Source organism: Squalius cephalus (assembly GCF_949319135.1).
Source record: "Squalius cephalus genome assembly, chromosome: 6".
NCBI classification, from domain to species: Eukaryota; Metazoa; Chordata; class Actinopteri; order Cypriniformes; family Leuciscidae; genus Squalius; species Squalius cephalus.
In genome coordinates, this window is record NC_137127.1 from 20,994,785 (window position 1) to 21,006,664 (window position 11,880).

The 11,880-nt window shown below is 35.9% G+C and overlaps 2 protein-coding genes across 3 annotated transcripts; one reads left to right on the plus strand and one right to left on the minus strand.

Annotated features, from left to right (window-relative positions):
• Positions 1 to 2,903: 2,903 nt before the first annotated feature.
• Positions 2,904 to 5,689, plus strand: LOC307160111 (uncharacterized protein). Its single transcript, XM_079873964.1, has 2 exons — positions 2,904 to 3,198; positions 3,709 to 5,689. The coding sequence occupies exons 1-2, from the start codon at positions 2,976 to 2,978 to the stop codon at positions 4,635 to 4,637; spliced, it is 1,152 nt and encodes a 383-aa protein (XP_079730090.1). The 5' UTR covers positions 2,904 to 2,975; the 3' UTR covers positions 4,638 to 5,689.
• Positions 5,078 to 11,753, minus strand: dcun1d5 (DCN1, defective in cullin neddylation 1, domain containing 5). 2 transcript variants are annotated; one of them, XM_079873965.1, is made up of 11 exons: positions 11,631 to 11,753; positions 10,828 to 10,887; positions 10,649 to 10,691; positions 10,441 to 10,543; positions 10,276 to 10,367; positions 8,412 to 8,482; positions 8,197 to 8,288; positions 7,990 to 8,098; positions 6,959 to 7,063; positions 6,663 to 6,765; positions 5,078 to 5,937 (listed from the first exon to the last, which is right to left on the minus strand). In XM_079873965.1, the coding sequence occupies exons 4-11, from the start codon at positions 10,509 to 10,511 to the stop codon at positions 5,879 to 5,881; spliced, it is 702 nt and encodes a 233-aa protein (XP_079730091.1). In that variant the 5' UTR covers positions 10,512 to 10,543; positions 10,649 to 10,691; positions 10,828 to 10,887; positions 11,631 to 11,753; the 3' UTR covers positions 5,078 to 5,878. The 2 variants fall into 2 exon arrangements, with proteins under 2 accessions (XP_079730091.1, XP_079730092.1); XM_079873966.1 differs by lacking the exon at positions 11,631 to 11,753 and adding an exon at positions 11,544 to 11,613.
• Between the last annotated feature and the right edge of the window lie 127 nt (positions 11,754 to 11,880).

The window sequence follows — 11,880 nt, forward strand, 5'->3', positions numbered from 1 at the left end:
CACTGATCAGTACTTCACATTGCCATCTAGCCGCCTGGAGAGCATACTACATTGAATTTCACACACCTTTGCGTCACCATATGCACGCAGATTTCCCCCACATAACGCTCGTCTAAACGCAGAATAAAAAGTGATCACTTTTGCGTTTTCTCTTCAGATCGTTTCCGTGTAAACTTAGCCTAAAATTCTACATAATTACTATCCCTGTAACCAGGGGCGATTCCAGGATTTTATAAATGGGGGGGCACAGGGGGGACCAAGAACCAGTGAGGGGGGGCCCATGGGAAATCAGAAAATTCAACTGGAAAAACTTCTCCTAAAGTAGAACAGTCTTTTTTTTTTTCAATTAATGATTATGCAGTCTTTACTTACATACATCATTGTATATTCTTTCAAGCAGATATATTTATTTGTATGAATTAAATATAATTAATCTTTATTAAAGCTATTATTAAAGAGCGGTGAATGCTTTTCTCTTTTTATTTTGTTGTTTGAACAATATTAAGTGTACAGAAGGCATTAGGTTTATTACGCACTGTCACTTTAAGACCGAGTGTGCAGATCCAATTGCACTGCTAATGCACATCCGATATTCTCACAACTGTACGTTCTGTAAAGACATAACCGACTGTGTTTACGTGAATACTCTCAAAAACGGACATGTTGTGTGTATTTGTCCATTCAGACGCGAAAGAGAGCTCAATTAGCTGTCTATGTGCAGGGCTGCACTCTTCGGGTCGCGTGTGTGTGTGTGCACAGAAAAACATACCGAATAAAGCTCTCTTTCGCGTCGTCACTCTTATTCAGATCTGTCCATATGTCTGCCCTTCTCTTTCTCCCAGACGTTTACATTTTTGAACGATTTGTGAGACATGCAGCATCAAGCGCATTCCAACTCGTGTGCCGCTGGGTAGAGCAGCACGTTACAATTCAAATGTGCGCATCTACCACAAACGCAAATCAGTTCTGACTGGATCTCTTCCCCAATCGTCCCTCCCTAACATTTTCGTCTATTTTTTATTCGTTGACAAAAATGTCAATACATTTTCGTCATAGTTGTCGTTATTTAAAACTGTTTTTGATATAGCTATCGTCTCGTGTTCGTCTGTGAAAAAATGTCGTTGACTAAAATAATGGCGAACATTTTTCGTCAACGAAATTAACAATGTAATATACTGTAATTGAGTGTGTATACCATAAACAGTGACATGTCGAGGTGTCTCTTTCCTGACTCCTGTTTGAAAAACGCGGACCAGAGTTGCAAATCAAGCAGTGATTGACAGCGCTCTGATCCAATGGCGTTGGGCATTGTCATGTTGACAGTAAATCTAGCCCAATGATGTTGGGGGGGCACCAGGGGGGGCCAATCATATTCCAGGGGGGGCCGGTGCCACCCCGTGCCCCCCCTCTAGACACGCCCCTGCCTGTAACTCTCTTCTTTCTAAGTTTAAGTTAGACATCTCTTCACAGTGCGCATTCTGTAACTCTAATCTTGAAACAATACCACATTTGTTCTTTGAATGTGATTATGCAAATGAGTTCTGGAAAGAAGTAGCCTGGCTTATTTTCTCTGCTTATTACAAACTTTTTACTTTTGAGATTATGAATGTGCTGTTTTTGATTTGGGACTCCGGGTCAAAGGAGATGGATGACAGATTAAAACTGCTAACTTTATGTGGTGAGTTTCATCTCCATAAATGTAAAGTCACTGATTCTAAGCCCAAATTTAGGCTTTTTTAAAAAAATTGTAAAGTTATTCTATGACTCTCTTTGTTTATCAGCAAACAAGAAAGCCGCTAAAACTGCTCTGTTACTCAAAGAAATTATGGTTTCATTGTAAGTTACCTCCTGATTTCCTGAAGATGACAATTTTTTATATTTTTAAAATATTTCCCTTGTTATTTATTTCTATTTATTTGTATTCATTTATTGTTTAGTTACTATTGCTTTAAATGTTTTGTTATTATTATTATTATTATTATCACCTTTAATATTATTATTTTTAGTAGACTATATCTTACTGTATGTACTTTACTGCCTTGCTTTACCTTGAGTTTCATATCCTATTTTTTTGTGATACATATATCCCCTGTGATCTTTGTTCAAAAAAAAAAAAAAAAAAAAAAAAAAAAATTCATCAACAACAAAATACAAAAGAATCTCCTTTTTAAAATTCTTTATATTTTTCTGTTATAACAGTCCACGGAGCTATGTTTCATGATTTGCATTTAGCATTGTTTTCCCTGCTTACCATGACTCATCAGAACAAATCTGTCACCCATTTTTGGAAAGCGATGCACCACAGAGAGAAATTCATCAGCAATTCATCAGAAATATGGCCTTTTTTCTGCTATGGATTTTTTTCTGCTGTTGGATACAATTTGTCAATTTCTTGACAAATTCTACTTATTCTACTACTCTGCATAAATGTATCACGGTGGCAAAGATAAAGAATGTTACTAATTACCTAAAACTCAGATTTGTTCAACCATAAACCGACTTTAACTGTTATATCAACTCAAACCCTTAAGACAATCCACTGGCATTCTCATCCACATGACATCCTGTCTATTATTGAAGAGAAAAATGTTAATCTTTAAACATGGAGCACGAGATGAAATATAAGGGCTGTCATGTGAGGACTGTACTTTACTCTTATTGAGAACTACAAGACTCATTCTGTGAGTATTTGACTGGCTGATCTGAATGATACTTATAAATATGTGTCATATATCTGTGTTGTTTTTAAATTAATTTTTCAAATGATAACAGTAAGAAATTTTCTGATTTTCTTGCTCAACCTCAGATTTTGTGTGTGTTTTGTGAAGACAAACCACAGTCGTACTCATTGGGGCTGCTGTAGATAATATGACTTGGGTCAAAGAGCAGTTTTATATCAAATTATTGCCATAATATTGGTATAGCAGCAAGGTTTACATTGAAGTTAATGAACGTCTCTTTTTTTTTTTCTAGAGATGGAGTTCAGAATCAGCTCTTTGTTGAGTTTGATTCTCCTTTGTAACTCTCCATGTATTATTAGCAGCAGAACAGAACACAGTGACATTTCTGAGAGAAGCTCTCAACAGTCGCCAGAGACTCTGAGTCAAACAAACCATCTGCAGGTCAGACCTGAAAACTCAGTTCACATTCATTCAGGAGAAATGCTGGTGCTTCAGTGCAGAGATGAAGGAAATGAAGGTGAGCAGCACAACATTTCTTTCTTTCTATATATATATATAGAGAGAGTAAATATGAATTTAAAACACCATCAGGATAAGTTCTTTTAGTATATATCATTTAGTATAACCCAGTGTTATTTTAGTATCATTGATATATTAAAATCTCAATTATTTTATTTTTGGATTATTTTTATGTTTTAACATTTTAATTCTAGTTAAAGTTGTATAAAATTTTGTTTTTTTTAAACTATTTTAAATTTGTCTAGTTCTTATCAATTTTATTTCAGTTTTTGTTTTTTGTTATTCAAGTGAACATAAAGTGAATGAAAATGATCAACTTTATATTTCATTTAATTTCAGTTAACAGTTTATGTCAAGCAAAAAATGTTTGTTTTTTTAATAGTTGTAGTTGTGGATGAATATTTTTTGAAGGTTAAGTGCCTTCTTTCACTAATCATTTATTGCTCCATTTGTAAGTGTTTCAAGCTATGAAAAGTGTCTCTTGATTGTTTTGTTCTTCCCTTTGCAGTGCTGGCACAGTGGTGGCAGACACCTTTTGGAGTATTTGACGGTTGCAACCACCAAAACAAAGACCCAGTGGAAACATGCAATGGCACTTTGAGGATTTCGAGGGCCACATCCAGCCATGACGGACTCTATTTCTGTATCCATTCGGACAAGATGAGCAAAACAATTGTGCCTTACAGAATTAGTGTAGTCGTGGGCTTAAATCCCAACATCAAGAAACTGAGGAAGACCAGAGAGGTTTACGCCGACACGTTGTCAGAAAGCCATTTCGCGGCAGCTGTGGCATCATCAGTAATCGTGAGCTTTTTAGTGGCCTTCACACTTGGTGCGTTCAGTAGATCCTACATAGTAAAGTGTCTACAAACAATAAGGTCGTGTATACCTTATAGAAAAGAAAATCACAATCATATCGATGGACAAAACAACGTACAGACCACCAGAGAACAACCTGAGACAGTGTTCTATCATAAAAACCACGGCACTGGAGAAGACACTGTGGACATTGGTTTGGTTGATCAGGAACTCAGTAACGCTGATGATGTAGACGCTGTAGAAAATGCAGATGGCGGGGAGGACGATACAAACCAAACTCAGAGCTGTGAAGGTGAAGAACAAAACCAAGAGTTCAGATCAGTGGTTAGTCCACATCCAAAGAAGAAGAGCCGCATCATTAAAGTGTACAACTATGATGAAGAAGGGAATCAATACAGCCACATCAAAGCCTCTGGGATGGAGGGTGAAGTCGAGGTCAGGCCAAAATTGAGGACGCAATCACTGACAAGACTCAACGCCATCATGAAACAGGCAGACTTCAACCCAGTTAGAGAGTTAGCTGAGAGCCAGTCAACTCAACCAGATGTTCCTTCCCACGAAAACAGTGTTTCAGCTACAGGAGACAGAGTCTCACAAACAAGTCAAGAGACATTGTAAAATGGAGGAAACAATCATTGTAAAAACTGTTGAAAAGGTTAATTTTGAGATCAGCATTGGCTGATAACTGGGTCTGATTGGATAATTGACTTAAGTGTCGTTGTCAAAACCTTGTCAAGTGTTTATTAAAATCAAGCAATTTTGTGTGTATCTTTAAATGGTGGGTTAAATGTTTATACAGACAAGTTATTTCACTGTAGTAATTTTGATGCTTATATTAGAGATGTAATCAAAAAGAATATATACAGTACTTGTTCAGAAGTTTGGGGTCAGTAAGTTTTTTTTTTAACAATATTAATTATTTTCATTAAAGATGCAATAAATTGAGCAAAAGTGACAGTAGAGACATTTATAATGTTTCAGAAGATTTCTATTTAAAATAAACTCTTTTGAACTTTCTATTCATCAAAGAATCCTGAAGAAAAAATCCACAAAAATATAAAGTTAGCACAACTGTTTTATTTTTTTCTTTGTAATAATAAGAAATGTTTCTTAAGCAGCAAATCATCATATTAGTATGATTTCTGAAGGATCATGTGACACTGAAGACTGGAGTAATGATGCTGAAAATTCAGCTTTGCATCACAGGAATAAATTGCATTTTAAAATAAATTCAGTTATTTTAAATTGTAATAATATTCCACAGTATTACTGTTTTTACTGTACTTCGGATCAAATAAATGCAGTCTAAATTAGCATAGGAGACTTATTTTAAAAATATTTTTTTTAGCAAATCTTGCTGATCCCAAACTTTTGAGTTGTAATGTGTGTAAAAGTAAATCATCTTATTCATGCTTCATTTAGATTGTTGAATAATGCTTTACTGCTCTAACAGTGCTGTATGCCACTAATGTCCAGAAGAAAACAATTTACAACTGCTTTTTTTTTATTACCTTTTCAAGACACCATAAACAAAGTAAAACTTTAAGGGAAAAAAAAGAATGAAAGGGACAAAAATTACAAAGACGGTTTCCCTCTCAGACAAATCATACAACACTGGCAATAGAACTGTTGAAACAAATCAATACATAAGAAAAATATTTCCCCTTTTATTTGTCTTGTGATTCCTCTGAGCCATTTTCCTTTTTAAGTAACACTGTAAGAGTCTCTGGGTAGTGATGATCCGTGTTGAATATCGGACACTTTGAAGCAATCCTCGAGAGGTTTGCCTGCATCTGGGGCAGCCAGGGGCACACCGAAAAAAAAAAATCTGATGTGCTTTAATTCAGCGTCTGGTTGTGCTATAATGCAACATTTCTGGCTTTATGCCACTCCACAAACTCATCCAGCATCACTGGCCCTGAAATCAGCACAGAGACAGATCATTAGCAATTTTTAACTGGGAAAGATGAATGGACGGATGACAAGACGACAGAGCTGCACGATTCTGGATAAATTGAGAATAATATATATATATTTTTTTTTTTTGACAACTAAACAAAATAACATGTAATTTACTAGACGTTCTGACAAAATGTTATGTGCTGTTTTTTTTTAAATGAATTTGAATGCATTATAAAAAAAAACTGGTTTGAATGAATGATTCAGTGACTCCTAAATACCGCTCCACTTCTCACTCATAAACAATCGTTTCATTACTGGATGAATCAGCGTTTTTGAATTAATCTCTTGAATGATTCAATGACAAATACATTTTTTAAACAGTCACTTGTCGCCACCTACTGGTGTAACGATGTAACTGATCTTTATTTGAAGCATCAAGTTATTTTCGCTACCATAGACATCAGTGTCTATATGTGAACTATAAACTTTTATCCCAGTACTTCTGTGATAATATGAATTAATGTTCGAAATTATTGATACTGTGTGTGGTTGAAAAGACTGTTTGTGTAGCTGTTTCATACCTATACATGACAACTGCACTCTCTGGCGGCAGAGCAGATTTGAATGTTTCGGTGTGATTTTGTCAAAGGTTTCATAGACATAGCCGAATCGTTATCATGTAGGTCTGTGTTTGAGTCGAGATCGCAATCTTTTAGATTTAGAAGACGATCATAAACTTACAGGCTCCATCTTCATCATAGTTGCTCAAGTCTGTGTTAACTGTACGGCTGAACTCTAAGACGTTGTACCATTGGTCCTTGTTCATGACTTTGTACTTTGATTGCTAGAGGAAAGATACTTCTGTTAGTCACGTTATTAAAGAACAAATACTACGAAATTCAGAGTTTTTAAATGCATAGTCCACCAAAAAAAAAAAAAAAAAAATTGGTTCAGTTTGGCTTAAAATGGTGTTTTTTCATCCTCTTTGGAGCTTGACAGCTGATTTGACAGTCTGGTTTGGCGAAGAGATGACAAACCTCCAGAAATTGGTGGAACACTGGGAACAGAGGCCACGTTCTTCCAAGGATCAGCGCCAACATGGATTTTGCAGTGTCCATATCAAGACTGCGCTGATCTTTATCCTACAGACAAAATCAGATGAATATGTTGAAAGAACATCAGTAAAGGCTGGAAGTGGAACACACTACACGATTTTTAAAACACTAGGCATTATACACTTGATGACTTTGTAAATGGTTACAGAGGAAAAACTGGGCATCATACAATAAACGACTGAGGACCATACAGTACCAGACTTCCAAAAACAACAACCTCAGACAGAAACACGCACCTCCTTGCTTGTATGAAACAAACATGGATGTGCAGGAGATGACCGCAGTAGTTGTTGTAGCGACTCTGTGTGAGTCGCAAACGGGAAAAAAGCGAGTCAAGCGCATTTAGATGCGGTCTTGGGTGGGCAGACACGGACAGTATAGATGGACTTGTACTAATTATTCTTTTTTACAGATTGAAACTGGAGTTAGAGGTGAGTGGCGCAGTCAGTTGTTTTATATGTGTTGATGAGTCAAAGATTTTGGCTAATTTGTTATGTGTACTCTATTTATTTACTTTAGTATTGTTAATGTATTTGTATTGATAGAGGACAGCTTCAGTTTCAGCAGCGGCGCGCCATACACTATACGACATGTGTTCTAAAATCGGCTCAAGATATCAAACAAGTTTTGATATCATCTGACTGGATGGAATCATAATCTGAAGCTAAAAAATAGGAGTGTGCTCATCATACACTACGCGATTTTCTGAGAAATCGGTCAACTGCCAAAAATCTGCAGACTGGCGCAGACTTTCGTCAACTATTGTAGACTCATCAAGACTGCAAATCGGGGCAAAAAAATGAGCAAAAGTCGTGCAGTGTATTCCAGCCTTAAGCAGACACAAATTCACTGCAAAATAGAAAAAGATGCACGCAATATTTATCTTAAAATGATTAATTTATCTTAAAATGGAAGTGCTTTTTTTTCTGGTCCTACTAAAAAAAGCCTCTCACCCTGGCAAAGTCGAAGGCATATCTGTAAATGCTCTTGAATATAACTGGGTCATTCAGTTGAGAGCGTAAATAATCCAGTCTGCCTTGTAATCTCTCAGTGCAGTCACAACTGTAAAGAGAGAAGTGAAGTTAAATGCTAAAATCATAAAATACTTCTGATTTCTCATGATGTCCAAGCAAGGCATGTGATGTGAAGGTCATTCTTACTGTAGTGATGTCATTCCTTTCAGCCACTCTTCTTTTGTGAAAAATCCCATATTTGTTGCTTCAAGTTTCCAGGCTAAAACTAACATTACAATCTGAAGGGTCACAAAAACACAGTGCACATTATTTCTAATGATTTCTCATATTTTGGACAGAAGACAGTCCCTAAAATCTAACTTCAGGAATTAGTATGAAATATATGAATGAATTTTGCTAACATTTTCTGGCTCAACTCCGATGTCCTCACAGAACTTCTCCATGCTTTCTGGTCCGACAATGTCATCTGACCCTACACACATAACGATAATCATTTTAAGTACATTTACCAGAAAAAAAAAAAAAAAAAAAAAAAAGGTCCCCATTTGACTTTCTTAATACATGTTTATGGTCTTATTGCAAATGATTCATCAGTGCACATTATTTCAACAAAAAAAGTAATCAAAATCTTTAAGCAATATTTAAAGGTCCCGTTCTATGTGATCCCATGTTTCAAACTTTAGTTAGTGTGTAATGTTGTTGTTAGAGTATAAATAATATCTGTAAAATTATAAAGCTCAAAGTTCAATGCCAAGCGAGATATTTTATTTAACAGAAGTTGACTACAAAAAACGGCTGGATTTGACTACACCCCTCTACATCCTGCTTTAATGATGTCACTAGAACCGTAAACTCCGCCCACAGGAACACAGGCGTATTGATGGCGAAACGTCAACAGACGTGGTTGATGTTTATCTATAATCGGATACCGCAAAAGTTTAATTCGAAGTTGTTAGTTTGCTCTGTCCATTTCACCACGGACTGTTTTTCTAACCTGGGATAATATCAAGCAGGCTTCTCTCAGCGTTTCATACTGACGAAGGGGACAATTTCAACTATATTCCAGCAAGCGGTAAGTAGTGATTTAATATGGAAGTAGCGATCAACTTCACATCGTTTCTCTTAGTAGGATGAAAATAATCTTACTTAAACTGTGATTAATATACAGAAAGCGATCAAAGAACAATCCCTTTCCAATCGCCCAAGCTATCAATCACACAGCGCGAGTTTATCTGGACACTTGCCAAAACTCGTTATGAAATCAATGACGCTGTTACACTGCACAACGAAGCTCTTACTGTATTTATATGCCTCATGTTTGCATTGGTGAAATCATTAGTGAGAGTGCAGGAACTGCGTTGCAATGATAAGATCTTTCACGCGATCAACAGACTGTCATCTGCTCAGTGCTCATCACTGCAACCTTTTATGTGATGGGAATATATCTAAATACTTTAAAAACTTCTCACGATTCGTTAATCCAGATAGCTGTAATAGTAAAAACGTATAATAGCTGTAATAGTAAAAGTTTTCCAGATAGTTCCACATGTAATGCCAGATATTTCATATGCAAGCATGTCAGCCAATCACAGCAGTGGGCGTTTACACTGAAGTCTCACAGCAGACACGCCCCTTCAAACAGAGTGTTCAAACCAGGGAATGAAATCAGGCTAGGAAATATGCCTTTTATTTCTAAATTATAACAATTTTTGATCTAAAAAACATACTAACATTATAAGGGCACCCCTGGAAACATTATAAAATAATAAAAATAATCCATGGAATGGGACCTTTAATAACTGCTCCACCTCAAGCCATCTTATTTTTCAGTCCCAGCCCTTTGAATGTCATATAGACATATTTTACTCCATCCTGACACATAAAATCATGCACTGCCATTAATTTTTTATTGATAAATACTGTTTTCACTGAGAAATGTCACATTACAGAAGTAAAACGGTTGAAAATTTTGGTGAAAATGCAGTTTCATGTTAACTGGCTGCATGTGTTTAAAGTCGGCATGAAGTATGACGTATATCAGAGTATACCGCTTCTTAAACAAGAAAAAAAATGCAGGGCGGGATTTTGGAAATCTGGATTGGATGATTGGATGATTGGATGTTTGGATTGTTATGATTTGCTATTTTGATTAAAGATTATGAGGCACATGAATAAAAAAAAAAAATTATTATTATGTGCATGGATTTATATATATTTTTTGCAATAGTCCCTTTTGATTTCATGGTGATGCATTGATTCACATACCTGCATATTCGTAAAACCAGGCGAGACATTTCTTGTTAGAAAACTGATCCTCTGGGTTTACCATCCGTCCTGGAGTTTGTGTCCTACAGTAACTGAGGGGATGACACAGTGAATACGTATGGAAGAGTGAAAGATGCAGAGGGAAAGACAGAAATATATTTTTACCTGGTGATTTTGCACTTTCTGATGCTGGGATCTTCTGAGCCGGATGACTTTCTTTTCTTTTTCACAGGCATAATGGAGCTTCGGGTAAGTTGGTTTGGTGTCACTAAACAAATCACAATCAAACAGAACAAATTTAAACTGACATTGTCCAATTCCTTCCTGTCCAATTCAATATTTCAGGGTCAATAAAAGCAGAAACCAGCTCTACCTCTCTACCCGTGGGCACCGTGTCCATTCAAGTGTACCAGACTCTAAAACAGGAGGAAAAGCAAAAAGACACCTTCATACTTATACTCAAATGCATGACTTATACAACCAACTAGATTTAAATCTTAATTCATGCTCAAATTAAAAAAATGTGCTGTCAAGATATACTGTAGGACTTACAAGTTACAGGGCAAAGATGTGCCACAAATATCTCTTTTCTAAACGTCTCACTGTTCAGACCTGAACAAAAGGAAAATAAATACTTTATGTGAGGTTTACCAGCTTTACATGCAACATATCTTAAAATATCATAGCCTGCATGTGAACTACATCAAAAACAACATAACAATGATGTCACATAATCATTATAAAATACGAGGCAAATCCTGATGTTAATGTGTAAAGCAGAATATCCATTTGACAGAATAAAAAGATGTCTAGAGCAACATCTGAGTTTAAACTTCGTACTTAATACATAAAGTAATGTATTTTTCATTGTTTTAAATAAAAATTAAAATGGCTGCGTATTACCATCACATTAATGCAACTAACGTTATATCTAGAAATGAATCGAATACTGAACTAAATTCCCCTGACACTAAACGGAATGTTTGATTTATACCGATCAAGTTTAAATGTAAAGCCTAATTTTAAAAACAAACAACTGAAAAACTATAAGATAAAACAATAAAAATTGACGCATCGCCTTTGTGGCTGCTGAAATGGCTGAACTGCTTAATGCCACAAGCCCGAAACTCATCGAATCGTGTGAAATCAATACAAATATAGTTATATAGAGGTTAAAAGTAAAAGAGCGTAAAACAACTCATGGTATGAGTAAAAAGAAACACAAACACACGCATGTGCTATATGAACATATATGAACACCACCTCACCGGCTCATTTAAATATCACAAATAAACACACAATAAAACACTCCACATGTACAACACCCAGTGTAACGAAGAGCGCACTCATCAAACCTGAATTATCGGCTGGTTTTAGTTCGTCCTCTTCAGTTTATTTGATAAGAATTTCATCTGCGTTTGTGCTGAAATCTGCGACTGCTTCAGTTTTACACTGAACTACGAATGAACACTTCCGGCTCCCCAACCGACATAATAAAAGTCACGGAGTTTGAATTTCAACATTTTTATTTAGTATTTCATGGATGCTCTCCCGTGATGTATGTCACATTGCATAGCAATATTGCTTTTGAGAATTTAGTTCTTA